Genomic DNA, 20,162 nt, shown 5'->3' with positions numbered 1-20,162 from the left:
TGTCAGGCAAAACTGTCCGAGACCGATACGAACCTCGGATTTCAGAAGCCCGGTAGTTCCCAGTATCTGGAAAAGCGGAACCAATATGTCCTCCCCACCCACTTTGGATACCAACGAGTCGGACAGTTCTGCTGTCTAGTTTCCCAAGAGGTCATTTTGGCAGGTGGTTGCCGGAAGTGGTTGGGGCTCCAGGAAAGCCATGTTTGGACCGGGCAGCAAGTCGGAAGTCGTAGAAGATATGGCGGAAGTGGTTGGGGAGCTGGGGGCCGCCCGAGGGGGCGGTTCCCGTTCCAGCTCCGAGCCGGATGTTTGCCGAGCTTTGACAGGCGTGGCAAAGGGAGCCTTTTCTGAGCGCGGTGAGCTGCGGAGCGCGGGGTCTTGCTGGGCGTGGTGGGGGCTGGGGGCCGGGAGGGAAAGAGCTGCTGTGACCCTCTGAGAGGATTGGATTGGAAAGGGGTGAATCCCAGGCAGTGGCGCGGGGGTGGAATTGGGCCTGGGGGCCTTGACCTCTCCGCTGCTGGGATTTTGTCCTACTTTGGTGCCTGCAATGAAGAGACTTCTTCGTGCCCACTACAAGGCACAGGCCAAGCCAGAGCGAACCCGTGGGAAGGAGAAGTCTTCCCTGATCGGATCTGGCAAAATACTGAGATCGAGAAATTAGGGGGAAGTGTTCCACCTTGCCACTCGATAGGCCATGCTTTTGTCTCACTTTCATGTGAAATGAAATAACTCAATCTGTTGTTTGTTTGTTTGTTTGTTTGTTTTGACTCAATGCAAACATGATTATAGTTTAGAGAGCTTGCTGTCATGTAGGATCTGTGTTTTCCCGGAGTCACAAAACACTCTGATTGTAACAACAGCAAATACTATGACAAATACTTGCTATCTGTTCTATCCTGAGATTAGGTCTGGCTGCCTCTTGTATTGCCTCTTGAACCCTGTGAACTTTGTGGCTGATAGAATATTGTTGAGGGTTAACTTTCACCAAGAGACCACCTCAGAGTGGTGCTTGGGGATTAAAATCCTGCCTCTGGGTTCCATGACCTTTAGCAATTTGCTCATTTACACTCCCCCCTCATTCTGCCGAACTTGTAAAATGCTTTTGATAGCATATGCTGAACTAGTAGTGCAGTTGTGCAGTTTGTGCCTTCCACAGATGTTGGGTTTCCTTCGATTAGTAAAATCATTCATTCATTCATTCATTCATCCAACTAATGACAGGGTGTCTGCTATGTGCCGGTCATTATTCTAAATAAATTGCTTTGTTTTTCTCTGCTGGAGAGGGAATCAGGGGCCCTGTGTTTGCAGGCAAAGTGCTCTACTACTGCGCTATGGATTTGGCCCTTGAAATAGGTTCTTAAGCAATAATTCTCAGAGGGTTTGTGAAGTTTTTGAAAATGCATTCAAGATCTCACAGATTTGTTCATTTTTCTTAGTGAAAAAATATCAGAATTTCAGAGAGGATCACTATTTTGCAAAAGTCAAAGCCTTTGCCTGAAGTGATTTTCAAACACTTTCTAAAAGAAACAGTTTGCCTGCTGAGAATGGAACACTAATCTGAGAGAGAGTGTGTTTTGCAGAGTGGAGTAGGGCTCACGGGTGGCTGGTATATTTCATTTCTACCATTTTATGTTAGAATTCCCCTTCACAGGTTTCCTTCCTCCATGCACTGAACAACAGATAAACATCAGAGAAGGAAATAGAAGCAGGTGAGAGAGGCCAAGGAGCAAGGCACCACTGTGATTAATTTTGCTAGTCAAGGAGATTTTGTGGGAGTTGAAGACGCTCAGGTCTAAAAGAACTGACAGTCGAGAAGTTCCCTGGGAAAGAGGTGGGGGTCAAGTTCAGCTTTCTTCTCATAGTCTCCCTCTTCCTCCCTCACACATAGCCCAGCTCTAGCTGCTACTTTTAATCCTGTTTGCTTCCACACAAGTGCCTCTGCACACTGGAGAGTTATATTTCGGGGAGGAGCCTTTACTTCTGTAGATAAGGAAATGTAAGCTCTTGCCGGGGATCTTTGCAGTCCTTGGCTTAGACAGGACTCTAACCCAGTTTCCCTGCTTTTTCATGCTTTTTCTATCATATCAGGTACTCACTGTGTAAAAAAGATTTCTCTTGGATAGCTGTGAGGGGAGGTCAAGGAGCTCCTGAAACCTGGGTAGTGATAGAGATGGAGAGAAGGTGTAGGCAGGAGATGGTGGCTGGAATCTGTCCTTTAATGAACCAGTGGTTCTCAACCTTCCTAATGCTGTGACCTTTAATACAGTTCCTCATGTTGTGGTGTCCCTCCCAACCATAAAATTATTTTTGTTGCTACTTCATAACTGTAATTCTGCTACTCTTGGGAATTGTAATGTAAACATCTATGTTTTCCAATGGTCTTAGGTGACCCCGTTGAAAGGTCATTGACCTCCAAAGGGGTTGCAACCCACAGGTTGAGAACCTCTTAAGCAGAGGATCCTTGAGAATCGGCCTTATAAGCTCTTAGTTGAATGGGAAGGAGTAAGCAGGTGGGTCAGGTAAATTCCTCAGGATTGAAGAGTGACTGGAGGAGGAGGGGTCCACGCCTGGAATCCCAGCACTCAGGGAGGGAGAGGCCTGAGTCTTTGGGTTCTAGGGCAGCCTGGTCTACACAGCCTGTCCAGGACAGCTACAGCTATAACAGAGAAACCCTGTCTTGAAAAACCAAACACCAAAAAAAAAAAAAAAAAAAAAGAAAGAAAGAAAGAAAGAAAAGGAAAAAAAGGGCTGGAGAGATGGCTCAGAGGTTGAGAACACTCACTCTTCTTCCAAAGGTCCTGAGTTCAATTCCCAGCAACCACATGGTGGCTTATAACTATCTATATTAAGATCTGGTGTGCAGGCAGAATGTTGTATAAATAATAAATAAATCTTTTTTTTTTTTTTTAAAGGTGGGGGTGGGGAGTAAGGATCTGTGCTTTGGGCAAAGGCAAAACATTACTCACCAAGAGAAATGTATTCCCAAATGAGACAGGGTTGCCTTTTGTCTTCTTAGGGAGAAACCTGTATTTTGGTGGCCAGCAGAGGTAGTGGGTAAGGCCAAGGGACAGAAAAGAGAAAGAGCAAGAAAGAAAAGGGGCTTTGGTCTTTGGCTTTGAAAGCTTGTAACAGTTTTCCTACTGACTCAGTCTGTTGCCGTGGAAACAAGGCAGTTGTTGCTTAGCCCTTGGAGCTGGTTCACCATTTAGAGCCCTAGGCTGTAATGTGTTCGGGGAGGGGAGGCTGTCACGATCCTGCTAGCCCACAATGTGGGGCTCTTAAGTGGCAGCTCTTCTCTTCTTCCTACCCCCAGGCCCTTTCCATTCTTCTTATCTGCCTTGCTGATTCTCTGACCATATATGTCATTTTTTTCTGGAGGCAGGAATGCAGTCTCTTCTTTGGGGTTGAGCAAATGGGTAGGATTGAAACCTTCATCCTCTGGTAAGCTCGGGGGGGCGGTGCTTTTTATGGGCCCAGAGCGGAGAGTGCTACCTCTTTTGGCCAGGTCCTAGACCTGGTGTTGGTAGTGACTCTTCCATTCCTGCCAGTTCCTCTGTCCTTCAGAGCTTTGCCTCTGTGCTGTAGGTGTTAGGAGCAGCCTCTTTCCCCCTGCCCTCTAATCTTTAAGGTAATCTGTTGACCCGCCATAGCAGAACTACTGTCTGGAGCCCCTACGGGTTTAGAGGGGGCCTGAGAGCCTTAGGGACCTGCAAGGGACCTGCTGGGACGGACAGGTAGATTCCATTTGCCTGGCTGCTGCTCCTTGTCCCAGGTAAACCCACCTGAGCATCTCAGGCATGGCCCTTTTTTTTCTGGAACCCTGTCATCTCTGGCTTGAAGAGAGGAGTGGAATAGCCAGGGCCCAGCTGGCCTTTTTCAGACATGGTATTTCAAGACCCTTAGATTCCTCGGATCTTGTAACATCTAACCCTGTAACTGTTGGGGCATGAGGCGTCTGCACTGTAGAACCTCCGAGGAGATGCCCTGGTTGCTGGGACTGTGTTACTTGGTCAGCTGGGTCATAGGCAGTAAGGAACCTGGCACGGCCCTTCCTGCCCAGCTGAGGACCTAAAGGGAGGTGCTGAGCTGTGCTGTCCACTGTCCAGCTGCCTTTCCTGGCAACGTGCTTGTGGAACTCTTGGCAAGATGAGGACTGTTGAGGAATAGGGACGAGGGTGCCAGAAGAGGAAAGAAGGGGACAGCAGGGCTCAGTGTCAGAACTGCACAGGTGAGAAGGAAGGCTTTCTGACCCACCACCTTCCCTCCCCTGCCCACCTAGATTTCTTTTCCGGTTCTTCTATAGGGAACAGCCGTAACCATGGACCCTCTCTCAGAACTGCAAGATGACCTGACCCTAGATGATACCAGCCAAGCTCTGAACCAGTTGAAGCTGGCCTCCATTGATGAGAAGAACTGGCCTTCTGATGAAATGCCAGATTTTCCCAAGTCAGGTAGGTGGCACAGTGTCTCGGGCAGCTGTAGACACCACTTTTTTCCTGCTGGAGGGGACTCTAGGGGGTAAGGTTGGGGCAAGGAGACCAGCCCTAGGGTCTGGCCAGGGTCACAGGCCTCCCTCGAGGCAGGCCAAAGAGGGTGAGTCATGCGGAAAGTGCTGGGCCAGCCCCCAGGGTAACTCTGCCTTTGCCGCGCTCCTCAGATGACTCCAAAAGCAGTTCTCCAGAACCTGTCACACACCTGAAATGGGATGACCCTTACTACGACATTGCCCGGCATCAGATTGTGGAAGTAGCAGGTAAGCGGCCCGGTGTTATACCTCTTCCCTCATGGTCTGTGCTGCTGTCATAGCAGAGCCAGCCTTTTATGCCACCAGGAAAGAGCACATTTTGTGCCTAACCTCTGGTCGGCTCTTGAGCATATGTACCTTCCCTTAGGAGCATGGGTTGGTTGTGATGGCACCTGCCACTGCTTCCTGACTTACAGTCCTACTGCAGGTGTAACGTGGGAGGCACTGGGCCTAAGAGCTCTGAAGGTAGAAGGCTGAGTTTGGCCCCAGCTCTGCTCTCTGAGCTCCTTCCTCACACTGTTGTTGAGAGGACTACAGTGCTTGCCTGTGTGTCAGAACACGCTGGGAGCCAGAGCAGAGCTGGCCCCGAGTACGCGGCCTGGCCCTTTCCTTCATGTCCTCTCTTCTCTTGCCTTGCCCCAGTGTTTACTTTCCCCTCATCAGCCCCTGGAGACGGGGATAACGTCAGCTCTTCCTGGGGCTTTGTAGTGGCAGAGCCTTCTTCAAGATGCACAATGCCACATGGCTTCCTGGAACCTCAAGTTTGTAGTGGATGTGCTCCTCTGCTCTCTGCTGAGAATGGGTACTGCCTCAGGGAGCTCCCTCTTACTCATAAGGCCAGCCCCAGAAGAGACATGGAGCAGAGGAGGAAGTCAGCCTCAGAGAACTGTCTCTTGCTGCCAGGGCTGGAAGAGACCGTAATGTCTGGGGCATTTCCATGGTGCTGGTGTTTCTGATGCTGACCTTGGTCTGGGTGGACTCTGTGAATGGTCTCTTCAGCCCTGCAGAAGGAAGGCAAGAGTTTCTTCCTGGCCTGGGTCTGAGCCCGGGAACCTGAGTGAGGTGTCGGGGTGTTTAGTGTCTACCCCAATAGACAGCCTCCTGACTCTCTGGCCAGTCACAGACAGCAGGTGGAGGCCGGTCTCCCACTTCTGTGGGTGTCCTTTGTCCTGCAGCAAGCCACCACCTTGCAGCATTTTTTTGTTTCTCCAGAATGTGGTGAGCCTGAAGGGGCCCATCCAGGTAGGTGTGTGTTCTAGCTGTGCTTGGCCGCTCCTGGCTGTGACCTCTGGGTCTACCAATCAGAGAGGGCTCTTGGTGGAGGCCAATGGGACCAGCTAAATTGCAGTCCCATTCTAGGGAGCTGGGAGCTGGTGGTGGCTTGGGAAGCGGGGAAAAGCAGAGTTAATGAGACACTTAATGAGGTGGAGGTAGAGTGGTGACACGCTCAGAGCCTAGGGGACAGCAGGCTCAGAAAGCTCCTGTTATAGACAAGCCTGGCCAGCACGGTACTTGGGGGCCGGTGGTGGTGTCCTTGTGTGCCTGCCATGCTGTGAGGCCTGTGTGAAGAGCCAGTGGTGATGTCCCTGGCTGTAGAATTCAGAGAAAGAGCCCATGTGAATGAGAGGGTAGGTTGCCATCATGGACCTCAGATCTGACGAGGTCCTAGTCGAGTCTTTTCAGTGCTGTTGTGGTAGCCGTAGACTCTCCAGAAAGGAGGCCAAGAGACCATTATTTGTAACATTCTCAGTTTCTACAACAGCTGGCTCTAAGCTTCCAACATACTGTCAACTGGCTTGCAAAATTCCTAACAATTAAAAAAGTTACCCTGTCTCAAAAGAAAACAAATTTAACAAATGTCTGGGCTGCCTTGGCATACCGTGGGCTCTCTCAGTCCTAGCCCCCACCTTAGATATTCTTGGTCTGTACTGCAGGTTGGTCAGCAGTGCCCAGAAAGCCTGCTAGAGGAGCTGTCCTGGCTGACTACATCCATGCCTTCCTGAGAGCCCCTGATTAGTATCTGGGGAAGGCAGCGGCCTGGCTCTCAGGCTTTCCTCACTACACCCTTCCTCATTAGGCCCTCTCTCCAGCTCCCTAGAGATAGCACAGTTCCCAGCTCTGCTTCTCTTTTAAGGTTCCAGGGCAGAAACAGTTGTGATCCCTTCTGAGGGCAGGTAGGAGGGTACAGCAGCCACCCTCCGTGCTTGCGGACTTGCAGATGGGACTCCCATGTCCAAGGCATCATAGATCAGGCCCGAGACCCCAGTGCTATTGACCCGCCTCTCATGTGTGCCTTCCAACTCCTGACTGTTACCCTTCTGTCCCTTGCTGTCCTGGCTTTTTCCGGTGTGCGTTACTAGAGCCGCTTCACAGGCAGCAGGGAGGACTCTGGGGAACCCCCATACCTCGTCTAATGCTTGGTCTCAGTGGGCGAGCCCTCGCCTACTGTGTGCAAGGCTCTGGGTTCCAGCCTCAGTATGAGAAGACTAAAACAACAAAAAAGGACATAACACTCAAGTTAAATAGGTCTTAAAACTAGTCACCGGCCTCTGTGACCCCGCCAGGGCCACCCGGGTGTACATTTTCTTTTCTCTAGGGAAAGTGCACATCATAGATTTTTTTCGCACATAGTTTCCTTTTTCATTTTTGATGAGCCAGTGAATTATTAGGGTTATTCACAACAGTGTGGGATAGGGGGTGGAGGGTTTTTACCTCCACTTCTGTGGCTAGCTGAGAGGCCTCGTGCTCCCAGAGAACACCGTGCTCCTGGCCCGCCGCCTTAACCTCTCACTGACACTTCACATTCCGGTGCTCTCAGCCCCTCTACCTTGGCGCAGTCCTCCACTCTTCCAGCCAGTGAGGGATGCCTTTTTCCTGGGGCAGGAGCTGGCCACACAGTTCCCAGGCCCTCCCATTTCAGCCTCGCACCTGTATCCAGGCATCCTCCTGCTCAGGCAGAAAGAGGCACCCCACTTCCCTTTCTTTGCAGGAGTCCCAGGATTTCTGACCTTGAGCTTCCATGGCCAGGCTGCCAGCCTGAGTCTGTGTTTCTACCCCTGCTGCGCTGCCTTTCCTTTCTCTGACAAAGTCAGTGGGAAGTAAATGAGGGCAGGGCAGGAACTTAGCTCCAAGCCACCAGCAGTTGGCTCAGAAAAAACCTAGCACATCAGAGTCCAGAGAGCTGCTGGCACCCAGGCTTCAAGGCAGGCCCGCCTCCTTCCAGGTGTGGTGGGCACATACCTACAGGACATATTGGATCCTGTCACTCAGTAGGCTGAGGCAGAGGAGCTACAGTTTTAGGCCAACCTGAGCCCCATAGCAACAGCCCCTCCCCACCCCTTTTGCTTTTATTTTAAGACAGGATTTCTGTGTGTAGTCCTGGCTGTCCTGGAACTTGCTCTGTAGACCCGGCTGGCATCAAACTCACAGAGATCCACCTGCTTCTGCCTTCCAAGTGCTGGGATTAAAGACGTGTGCCATCACTGTCTGGCCTGACAGCCAGTTTCTCAGGAAACTCACTGCCTAACACCCTTAACCATCAAACACAAGTTCAGAAATGAAACTGCATGCCCACATGAGATAGGGTGTCTTGCTGGGCCACATGTTTGTTTGTGACCCACAACTCTTATTACTTGAGATGGCATCTTACTGTGTTACCCAGGCTGGTCTTGAACTGGTAGGCACCAGAGACTCTCCCACCTCAGCCTTCTAAGTAGCTGGGGTCACAGGTGTGTATCACCACACATCACACATACACCAGCACTTCCTGAGTGCTTGGCAAGAGTGGGCTGACAGGAGCAAGTCAGAGCCAGGAAGCACAGCCCCTGCCTTCGGGCTCCTCATGAGCCAGTGGGAAATAGAGCATGAGTTACACAGGAGAGTAGAAACTGTGGCAGAGATGGATGGCCGTCACTGCTGGGAGACTTGGGAAGAGCCAGCTCACCTGTTTCAGGGAAGGCGGAGGCAGGTGTGTGTGTGTTGAGTCTCCAAGGTCTGTAATGACCTCTTGGGAACAGAACTGTGTGGAGAAAGATCTGGTTGATATAAACAACAAACAGCCTGGCATGCCAGGCTTCCAGAGTGTCTGTGAAAGATGTGCTTGGTGCAGCCTGAGAGTCCTGTGAGCCATTGTAAGGATTTTTTTCTTTCTTGAGATAGGGTGTCTCGCTGGGCCTTGACCTTACTGTGTAGCTGATACTTGCTTTGAAAGCCCGATTCTCTTGCTTCCACCTCCCAGTGCTTGGAGACACAATTTGGGGCCTGGATCAGATTTGTTTTCTCTGCCAGTTAAAGAATTAAAGGGCAGAAAAAAATATGGAGCACAACAGGTGGCTGTGGAGAACCTGGACCACTGCAGACCTCGGCAGGCAGAACCAGCAGTTGAACAGCGTTTGTGGGGCTGAGGAGACACAGATGCAGCAGATCCATCAGGAAGATGGCCCTCTGGAGCAGAGCGGTCTCCTCTGGAGACCTGCAGTGTTTTAAGTCTCTGAAGAGTTTTCCTCCCTTAATGTGGGCTTGGTCAGTTTGGAGCAGACTGGGTGGTTGACTGGCCCACAGTGGCTGTGTAACGTCCTGATCAGGTCTTCTTGAACTTGTTGAGCCAGTCCGTCAACAGGCCTCTTGCTGATGGGAGAGGAAAGCCTACAAGGCCTTCAGATTGTCTGTTTAAAAGATTTATTTATTTTATGTATATGAGTTCTCTATCTACATGTATATGCCAGAAGAGGGCATCAGATCCCTGCATAGATGGTTGTGAGCCACCATGTGGGTGCCGGGAATGGAACCCAGACCTCTAGAAGAGCAGGCAGTGTTGAGCCATCTCTCCAGCCCCAAGGCTTTGCTTTCACTTTTAAGCTGCCAGGCTTTTATCCTGTCAGGAGGGTGAGGAGAAGCCGGCTACCCTGGAAATCTGCCACCTTTATTACCTACCCATTGAGCTTTGCTGAGGAGCCCTGCACCAAGCTGACCCTGCAGGAACATTTCATCTGGGGCATGTGTCTCAAGCCCTTTCTGGCTTTGGGACAGCCAGAGGCCAGCCCATTACATTGAGTGTTTGGGACAAATACCTCTGAGAGAAAACACCTGCTGACATTTTCCCACAGCTTCACAAATGCCCCTGAATTCTATGTTCTTCAAAATACTTTTAATGGAAAAAGCAAGATTTTTAGAAGTGTCCAGAGCTCATTCAGAGGCTAGTGTGCTCAGCCACCCTAGTAGCAAAATCAGAAAGTTTCGGTGGGCAGAGGTGTGCTTACCAGGGTGGCTGACCCCCTGTCTCGCAACCAGACCACTTTCCCCCGCAGCCTCGGACTGGCTGAGAAGCAGCCTCTAGAGGTTTCCAGGTCCCCGCTGCTCCGTGCTCAGGGTAAACCAGCTGTAGGGTATCTGGCTAGAAAGCTAGTGTAGACCTTGATGAGTATGTTTTTGGTGAATGAGGGCCTTTGTTTTGGAGACAAGATCTTGCTATTGTGGCCCAGGTTGGTCTTGACTTTGCCACCTTCCTGCCTCAGCCTCCTACGATGAGACTGGAGGTGTGTACCACTAGAACAGTTAAAAAAATTGAACGGAATCATATGTATTTTGTGTGTGCATGCACATGTGTGTGTGATCCATGGCACACACACAGGGAGGTCAAAGGTAACTCCAAGGAATCGTTTTTCTCCTACTGTATGGGCCCTGGGGATCAAACTTACAAACTTAGGTTGTCAGGCTTCAGAGCAAGTGCCGTTGAGCTGACGTGCCAGCCTATTAGAGCAGTGTTAGTGTTCATGCACAAATCAACCCCAGTACCTGTCTGGGAGTGCTCCCTGCCTCCCTCCTCCCAGCACCTGGAGGCCTACTCAGTTGCTTCCCGCCTCTACGGACCTGTGGTCTGAGAGCAGTGGTTCTCCACCCTCCTCACACTGTGACCTTTACTGCTGTGGTGACCCCAACCATAAAATGATTTTTGTTGATACTTCGTGACTGTAGTGTTGCCACGGTAATGAATAATAGTGTAAATATCTGATATGCAGGATATCAGAACCATTGTCCTCGACTCTCGCAAGAATCGGGCAGTAGCTGCCCTGTTGTGCCAGGCTGCTCTCACGGCATATTTTCAAAGTTCACATATTTTGTGCCCTATATCAGTACTTTGTTTCTTTTTATGGCCAGGCTTCTGCTGCATGAATATCCTTTTTTGTTTGTTTGTTTTGTTTTTTGGCTTTTGAGACAGGGTTTCTCTGTGTAGCCTTGGGTGTCAGGGGCTTGCTTTGTAGACCAGGCTGGCCTTGAACTCACAGCAGTCCACCTGCCTCTGTATCCCAGAGTGCTGGAAGCAAGGGAGTGCACCACCATGCCAGGCTGAACTCAGTTCTTTTTTTAAGGAGCTGGCTACCGGGAGTTGGTCAATGACCCCGTGATTATATGGGCAATGCAAATTGGACCTCCTTCTCCTCCTCCTTGTTTTTTGTGGGGTGGGAGGAAGTTCTAAGTGTGTGTGTGGGGGAACCTAGGAGGACTGGGAAATGAGTGTGCTCTGGGTTCATGATACAAAATTCTCAAACAATCGATAAAAATATTATAAAAAAAAGCAAGGTTAAAATTTTGGGGTAGTGGTGTCCCAATTCAGTGCCTCTGAAAGCAACTGTACCCACCATGCCGTTGGTAATGGACTTGGGTCACTCAAGCCCCTACACTCAGTGGCACAGGCCCCCATTGGTACTTTTTAAGCCACCGCCACTCTGATTCATCTTTCACCTACTGTACTCCATTTTTCTCCACACTTAGGTGATGATAAGTACGGGCGGAAGATCATTGTGTTCAGTGCTTGTCGAATGCCCCCTAGCCACCAGCTGGACCACAGCAAGCTCTTGGGGTGAGTACCTGTGTGTCAGCAGAATGGGCCCTCTCTAGACCCTTGGTAGCCTGGAACCACTTTTCTTTTTCTCCTCTTCCCCCTGGGGCACCTGGTCACCTTCCTTCCAGTCACCTCTCATCCCATGAGGCAGCAGTTCTGTTTCTGGGGAAGAGCACTACACTGGAGTCAGACCTGACTTCTAGTCCTGGGCACGTGACCTTGGCAGGCCTTATCTTCTCATCATTCAAAGAAGATAATGAAGGCCGCGGCCTCTTCCTGACAGGCACCAGACAGTAATCTTGAAATGTAAATCCTATCCAAACGTGTATAACTATGGTGTTTCTGATGCAGTCATGATTCTTAATATTTCTATTTATAATCATAGTTAGCGTTATCTTACCTTATGTCAAGTGTGCTGTCAATGGTTTCTGTACCTGTGGGGCGTCTGCTTACCAAGTGTGAATGTTAGCAATCTCTGCAGCACAGTCCAGAGGCTGCTCATCTTAGTCACTGTTCTATTGCTGTGAAGAGGCACCAAGAGGCAGCTCTTTTAAAAGAAAGCATTTAATTAGGGCTTGCTTTGTTTGCTGGTCGTCTTGGTGGGGAGCATGGCCACATGCGGGTGAACATGGTGCTGGAGAAGTAGCTCAGAGCTACATCCTCATCTTCAGGCAGCAGACAGACAGACAGACACATACTCGCATTGGTGCTGTGCTAGAGACATAACAGAATACATCCCAGCCTGTAGGCAGCACACACACATCATACACATACACATCACACATGCACACATACACATCATATATATATATATATACACACACACACACCATATATACAAACCACACATACAGACATGCACATCACACATTCCATACACTCATAAACACACACCATATACATACAGCACACACATTACACACACACGTCACATACAGACACACACCACACACCATACATAAAGACACACATACACCATACACAGATACACATCACACACACACACACACACACACACACACACACACACACACACACGCCTGACACAGTCCCTGCTGAGAGCAGTCTCTGCTTCCATGGCCTTCTGTCTGCCCTGTTTCCAGCCAGACTGCATCAGACTTGTCTTTTCCACACACCCCACCGAGATCAAGGGGGTTGAAATGGAAAAATGCTTGAAGCTTGGAATCTGAAGACCAGTTGGGCTCTGTCTTTCAACAAGCTATGTGCTTGGAGCAAGTCTTTCTGAGTTCTGTATAAACGAGAATTGCGTCTTCCTCAGAGCGGTGGTGGTAATAGTGAAATTCCATCATCTATATTTTTAGAGTATTACAATTTTGAGAAGTTAAAAGTATGTAAGTAGTTATTCAGGAAAAACAACAACTGTAAAATTATAAAGTCTCACAGACCTGTCATGCAGAAAGAAAACCACTGTATTTTGCTATATTCACTTTGTATTTTTTTCTTTGTTTAGTTTTATGTCTTATACATTCTTTCATCTTCTGGGTATAAAACATTGCTCAAAGACATCCTTAAAATCATGTTATTTAGCCAGGCATGATAGTGCACACCTTTAATCACAGCGCTTGGGAAGCAGAAGCAGGTGGATCTCTGTGAGTTTCAGGCCAGATTGATCTATAGAGGAAGTCACCTGCCAGACTGGGTTATACAGTGAAATCCTGTCTTTCCTCCCCCGCATCCTTCCCCAAACCCACACAAAACATGGAATTTACATGTAATATGCATATAGAAAGGTAAACAGATTGTGTACTACTTTTTTTAAAAGACAGCTCTCATTTTGTTGCCCAAGCTAACCTTAAATAGCTGGGCTTAAGTGACCTTTTGGCCTCAGCCTCTTAAGTGTGCAGACTACATACATAGAACACTCCATCCACCACCCAGTGTCCGGTGAATCTGATGATGCCTGTCTTCAGTCCAGGACTTGGCGAGCTTGTGAAGGAGGGTTATGAGTTTCAGGCTGCCCTGAGCTACAGAGTAAGACCTTGTTTCAAAAAACCTAATAAATACAGAGGGGCACAGTGACACCCTCCTGTAATCCCAGCACTCAGGGAGACAGAGGCAGGAGGATCTCTGTGAGCTCAGTGCCAGCCTGGTCTACAAATCAAGTCCAGGATAGCCAAGGCTACACAGAGAAACCCTGTCTCGAAAAAAAAATAACAAAAAACAAAAAAACAAACCAAAACAAAAAACCTGAATACAAAACAGAACAGAAACTCCATAGCAATCAGTGCTCCCTTTCCCATCTCCAGTTTGCTCTGCCAGCGCCTGCCTCAGGGAGGACCACTGTTCTGACGCCTGACTTCACAGATTAATCCTGTCTGTAGACACATCCTGTGAGATAGTCTATTTATAGATGTCCCATGATTTCTTTAGTCAGTCTCCTGATACTGGACAGTTTGCTGCCTGCTCAGTTGTTGTTTTTTCCCTAATAAAACTCTGGAATGAACAGTCTCCTACAAGAATGTTGCTGTTCCTCTCTGTTTCCTTAAGAAATCTTCCTGAACACACTTTTACATGGCCAGAGTGCGTGAGTGCTGCCCAGCTTCTAATAGACATCACTTTATTGCAGTCCAAAGTTGTGGCGTGCATCCTGGATTCGGGGTGCGTGTGTGTGTGTGTGTGTGTGTGTGTGTGTGTGTGTGTGTGTGTCTACTTGACTGTCATCTTGGCTACTTTCCTAATTGCAAAATGCCATCTTTTCTATGTGACAGCCCTTTGTAAACTAGAAAGTGCTCAGTGTGGACATGTGGATGAGGGCTCAGTTATTCTCCATTTACTAATGATCTGCCTCTGTGGTAGCTGAGCACTAACACTTAGGCCCTGCCTCCCTGCGCAGGCACAGCTGTGCGTCCTGGGGACTAGTCATTAGGCCACTGTCTCTAGGTCAGGTCATTCATCTGGGTTCTCAGTCAAGTCACTGGGCACTCCCCCAGACACTCCCTCCTCTTGGATGTGTTTAGCATTCAGCTTGCCCAACCTGGAGCGGTGTCCTTGCTAGAGCCAAGGAACTGATTGTCCATCTTCTAAGAGATCTTACCCTGGGCTCTCCTCCCTTTTCCCATTATTCATTACTTTCAAACTTTCCAGTGTGCTCAGTGTGTGTGTGTGTGTGTGTGTGTTGGGGTGGTACATCCCCAGTTGCAACCGTTGGGAACCTGAGGAGTGTGGCTTTGTGGTCCGTTAAGAGCCTAGGGATGCAAACAGTTGACCTTCTGGCCACCCTAATGTCTTTTCATGGGCACAGTGTTTTACAGACCATACCACAGGTCACATAAAAAGGGCCAAACTGGTCCAAGGTCTAAAATGCAGTGTTGGAGTTGGACACTTCACCACTAGGCTCCACCATAAACTGAAACCTTGGCTCAGCACTTGACCTCTGCTGCTTGCCCTTATTAGATGGAGTTAACTTTAGTCTCAGCTGTTCTGAGGGAAGAATGAGGTAATGTACTGAAGGTCCTTGGCAGACACTAAAAGCTTTTACCAATAGCAGTAACTGTCCTTGTTACTGACTCAGGGAGATCCTGAGAAGAACATGCCAAACCCTTTTAACTTTGGATATACAGCCTAGCTTGGAGCTTGGGCCTCCTGATTGCTGCTGCTCAAAATGAGAACTGTTAGCATACTTCTCCGTTGGGCCCAGCCTCTACTCTCTGCCTCCTTCCAGGGAAGCAGCTGTGGTTTACATAGTCAAATGATAGCAGGGAGGGCCTGTGGAGAAGGGAGCCATGGCAAAAGTGCTGGCTTCTATCTCAACAGGGCCACACCTATGTGCAGAGGACAGGTCTGAACGGGGCTTTGTATGTGTTTATGGTGTCGGGTGTTGAGCCTGTGGCTCTTGCAGGCTGGGTAATTGATTACTCCACCATGGAGCCACGCCCCGAGCCCCGGGCATTTCTCTTGAAGGTACTTGAAGCACACCCTGGACCAGTATGTGGAGAGTGACTACACACTGCTCTACCTGCACCACGGCTTGACCAGTGACAACAAGCCCTCCCTCAGCTGGCTACGGGACGCCTACCGGGAGTTTGACCGCAAGTGGGTTGGGGCAAAGGGGTGGCCTCCCGAGCCTGCGGTGGCCAGCCCTGAGCCAGCAGCTCTCTGGGCTCTGGCTTGTTCTCCTCTTGGTCAGGAGCTTACCCCATGTCACTAGAGACAGGGCCCCCAACAGGCCTGGCCCTCACGCCACCATTTGCAAGTGTCCCACTTGGCCCACAGGTACAAGAAGAACATCAAGGCCCTGTACATCGTGCACCCGACCATGTTCATCAAAACCCTGCTTATCCTCTTCAAGCCCTTCATCAGGTGAGCAGGCCACAGTGGGCCTGGGCTCGTTGATGCTCCATGCACACAGGGCAGCCAGCTCGGGGCGAAGCCTGTGTTCAGGGAGAGCCAGGCCTCCCATGGGGCCCAGCCTGACCCAGATGCTTCCCTTCGCCTCCAGTTTCAAGTTTGGTCGGAAGATCTTCTATGTGAACTACCTGAGTGAGCTGAGCGAGCACGTCAAGCTGGAGCAGCTCGGCATCCCTCGCCAAGTGCTCAAGTGAGACAGCTGGGCACCCGTAAACTGGGCGTGGGGGTGTGCGCAGGATCCACTGGCTCCATTATGCGGGGGTGCCGTCCGGGAGGCAGAGTGGCCTGGGCCAGGGTCAGGAGTCTGGAGAGCCCCCGGAAAAGGCAATGTCAGGATGCAGAGACTGTCACAAGCTATTGGCTGAATCTCCTTTAAGTGTTTGTTTTCCACTGTGTCACATCAAGTGGGGCTGTTTTGAGGACATATGAAGTGATCCATGTATAATCCCACAGTAAAGCTGGATAGAGGACCTGAGCCTTGTCCTGTCTGCTCCTAGGTATGATGATTTCCTCAAATCTACACAGAAGAGCCCTGCAACAGCCCCCAAGCCCATGCCGCCGCGCCCCCCACTGCCTAATCAGCAGTTTGGGGTCTCCTTGCAGCAGTGAGTATGCTAAGGCCAGACGGGTCGGGGCTGCTGGGGGCTGGAGCCGCATGCAGAGTCCCAGCTCACGCCTTTGCTCCCACAGCCTCCAGGAGAAAAACCCAGACCAGGAGCCCATTCCCATTGTGCTCAGGGAGACAGTTGCCTACTTGAAGGCTCACGGTGAGTGCCATGCAGTGCAAGGCCTACCAACCGTCTAAGCCACCCCGTCCCCCAGCCTGAGAAACTCTGGGCAGGAGAGAGGAAAGTGTGCTCCCAGTGACCCTTCATGGAACTCCAAGACCGATAGCGCAGGGACGGGATCCATCACTCAGAGTTCAGAGACTCACCAGCCCCCCTGTTTCCCAGCTCTCTCCACCGAGGGCATCTTCCGGAGGTCTGCCAACACCCAGGTTGTCCGGGAAGTGCAGCAGAAGTACAATATGGGTGAGTGGGTCTGTGTGTGTATGTTTAACAGGATGGGACATGCGGCTGTGAGGAGCTGTAAGCCAGGTCTCTTCTTGCCACAAGTTCCCGTGTCTTTTGGTGTGACCATAGAGACCTTCCTTCTGCCTGGCTCTCCCAGGCTTGCTGCCTCGCTTGCAGGAGCTGCAGTCTTGGGTTCAGGTTCATTTAGAAGCAAGGGGTAATTTCCATGTTTTCAGTGCCCTCACACTCTCCAGGTGGTCTTAGCCTATAGCCCTTGCTATGGAAGAGAAGAGACAGATGTAACTGGGGACCCTGGGGAAAAGCAGCTTGTGCAGTGGACCAGGATGAAGTAAGGCCACAGGGCCAGCTGGCCTCTGCCTTGGCCTAGTGCTGTCTCCATTTCTTTCTCCCCTTTCCCCCTTAAAGGGCTGCCGGTGGACTTTGACCAGTACAATGAGCTGCACCTGCCAGCAGTCATCCTCAAGACCTTTCTTCGGGAGCTTCCTGAACCCTTGCTAACCTTTGACCTCTACCCCCACGTTGTGGGCTTCCTCAGTGAGTTCTTTGTTTTCTCCCCAGCTATATAAATCCTCTGGAACTTGTGTGTGTGTGTGTCTCCATACATCTACCCACCCTGCCCTGCAAGTGTGTGGGCCAAAGCAGCTCCCAGGAAGCTCATTTGGTGTTCCCCTCAAGTTTCCTGTCATGGTTTCCAGAGTTAGCCCTATGTGAAATAGGCCTCCACTCCTCACAGATATTGATGAAAGCCAGAGAGTGGAGATGACACAGCAGGTTCTGCAAACTCTGCCAGAGGAGAACTACCAGGTGCTTCGTTTCCTGACTGCCTTCCTGGTACAGGTGAGACTCCCCTTGGCCTCTGCTGCTCAGCTGGTGAGGGGAAGGAAGTGCTCTCACTGCTTGCATGCTCTGGGTGTGGTCACTGGGAGTAGGAGGCAGGGGCCATAGATGCTAGCTGTTGCCCCATTTCTTTCCACAGGTATCTGCCCACTGTGACCAGAACAAGATGACCAATACTAACCTGGCTGTGGTCTTCGGTCCCAACCTGCTGTGGGCCAAGGATGCTGCCATCACCCTCAAGGCCATCAACCCCATCAACACCTTCACGAAGTTCCTCCTGGATCACCAAGGGGAGTTGTTCCCCAGCACAGATACCCAGGGGGTCTGAGCTCAGTCCGAACCTCCATCCCCTCCTCTGGCAGCCCCAGTTGGACTTGTCCTCCAGGTATTAACCTTACTGGAGTCCAGGGATCCTGCCTAGGAAGGGGTCCTGAAGCCCCAGGAGATGGAAGTTGGAACCCCTAACTGGGCAGTCCCTCCTCTCCCTCTGTCCAGCCCACATCACAGCCCTGGAGGCCTCTGTTACCAGAAAACATTTTCTCTGCCTTATACCTCTCACTGCCTCTGGTTGCTGGGCTTTCCAGAACTGGGCTTGGCTCTTCTAGGACTGAGCTCCAGCAACCCTTTTCCTTTCTCCTGCCTGTTTCCCTGGCAACCTTAGACTAAATCACTGCCAGCTGTGCTGGTAGCTGGGGCTGGTCCTCTCTTTCCAAATTGCTAGGAAGTAAGTGTTGGCCTGGGTACGAGTTCTCTGTGCCTGCCCTCCCTACTAATAGGGATGACAAGACCAGAGTTGTCTTGTCACTTCTGCCCACGGGGTCTCTTCCTTCCCAAGTGGTACTGCCCTAAGAGTGTGCTAGTTCCCCGTTTCTGCCACCCTTGGCATCTTGGATAATAAGACTAGAATCTGAGCATCTGCTGAAGTAGACCTGTCCCCTCCCGGGGAGAGCTCCCCAGTATCCAGCGGATCAGCCCTCCATATGCCTTCCCTTCCTTCTCACGTGCACAAATCCTCAGCCAGGGGCTATGGTGGGCCTTTCTGATGGAGAGTCACTCTGGTCCCTTTTCTGGCCAGAGATGCCAGTGCCTCAGGACCCATGGCAGCTCTCACCTCCTGCCTGAGGACTCTTGGAGGGGCAGAATCTCAGAACCCCTAAGAGGGGCAGAGGTTTTACTAATAGATCACCTTACCGGGTAGGTTCTAGCAACTCCCTTAGGTGAGTATGGTGGCCACAGGCCCTGCTGTCTTTCAGAAAACCTGAGCCCGGTGATGATTGATAGCTTTCATTGTTACCTAAGGAAGTGCTGTGACCCTCTTCCCGAAGTCTGTGCCCTAGTGACCCTGCCCCTCAGGTGTGGCCAGGCATGCCAGCTCCAGAGATGGGACTGTGGCATCTGCATTGACGATCTTGCGGATGAGGCTGGGCCTGAGCGCTGCCTTTTCCCTGCCCCACTGCTCTGTGCTTCAAGCGCTGCTGCTGCCAGTCCTGGCCTCACACCTGATCCGCATGGGTCACTGCATTTTCTATCAAGTGTTGCTTTACTCCATGTACCGAGGAGCCTTTTGGACCTCTCTAATCTTCCTCCTGCCCTGTCGGTCTGTAGCTGGGAATGCTCTCCTCTTACTGTGAATCCAGTGTTCACCATGATTTCTTTGGCACCAATCATGTATTTCACTGTTTGCACATTTTGTATTTCAATAAAAATGTAAATGAAAAATGCATGTTTAGGAAGTAAGGCCCTGAAGTTCAGAACCCACGTGACAAGCGTGGTTGAGAAAGGCCTCAGGAAGTCGCCTCCCCAGCCCATCTGCTGTGTCTTCCACCTGTGCTCCAGATAGAGCACCAATGAGAGAAAGAAAAATAATTTCAGTCCAATCTACTGGTTTTCTTACATGAGCATGGTGATCCCGAGCAGCCATATCACAGAGGACTCACAAGTCTGTGGGAGCTGCATAGATGGGTCCCTCCTTTAGTCTGTCTTCCACCTCCTAAATAATTAGTCCAGTGCCCTCCCAACTCACATGCAGTTGGGGCAGAATTATATACAGTGGACAGCGAGCAGGTGTAGATTCTCCAGGGAAGGTCTAATCACCCTGCCTACTCCCTCTTTCTGTGACACTTTCAAAAGACACCCCCCCCCCCCCCGTCTTCGTATGTGTGTGTGTGTGGATTATTTTCTTTCCCTCTTTTCTGTAGGCCCAAGGAACAAGCTCGGGTTATCAGACTCACACAGCACTTTACCTATGCAGTTCTCTCTCCAGCCCTAAGGCTTTATCTTGAAGGTCTCATGCATGCAGCAACAGTTTAAATACTAAACATGCTGATTAAATAGTGGAGACAAAGAGCTAGAGAGATGATGGCTCAGCAGTTAAGAACACTTGTTTCTCTGGTTCAGTTTCCAGCACCCACACAGCAGCTCACAGCCTTCTAAACTCCAGTTCCAGGGAATCCATGTCCTTTTCTGGCCTCTGTGGGCAACACACACACACATTCTACACAGACAACCATATAGATAGATAGATAGATAGATAGATAGATAGATAGATAGATAGATA

At 50.4% G+C, this 20,162-nt stretch overlaps 1 protein-coding gene across 1 annotated transcript; it reads left to right on the top strand.

The window, feature by feature from the left end:
• The first annotated feature begins 291 nt into the window (after window positions 1-291).
• On the top strand, window positions 292-19,328 carry Arhgap1 (Rho GTPase activating protein 1). The gene is made up of 13 exons (XM_055600668.1): window positions 292-356; window positions 4,304-4,451; window positions 4,658-4,753; window positions 11,297-11,384; window positions 15,288-15,419; window positions 15,600-15,686; window positions 15,826-15,924; window positions 16,232-16,339; window positions 16,425-16,501; window positions 16,688-16,765; window positions 17,174-17,302; window positions 17,502-17,605; window positions 17,745-19,328. Exons 2-13 carry the CDS (start codon window positions 4,319-4,321, stop codon window positions 17,931-17,933), a joined length of 1,320 nt encoding a protein of 439 aa, XP_055456643.1. The 5' UTR covers window positions 292-356; window positions 4,304-4,318; the 3' UTR covers window positions 17,934-19,328.
• Window positions 19,329-20,162: the final 834 nt, after the last annotated feature.

This window comes from Psammomys obesus, unplaced genomic scaffold (assembly GCF_907164565.1).
Source record: "Psammomys obesus unplaced genomic scaffold, mPsaObe1.curated_primary_1811, whole genome shotgun sequence".
In the NCBI taxonomy this organism is placed as follows: domain Eukaryota; kingdom Metazoa; phylum Chordata; class Mammalia; order Rodentia; family Muridae; genus Psammomys; species Psammomys obesus.
The sequence above is the reverse complement of the archived record's forward strand: the minus strand, read 5'-3'. Positions and strand labels throughout refer to the sequence as shown.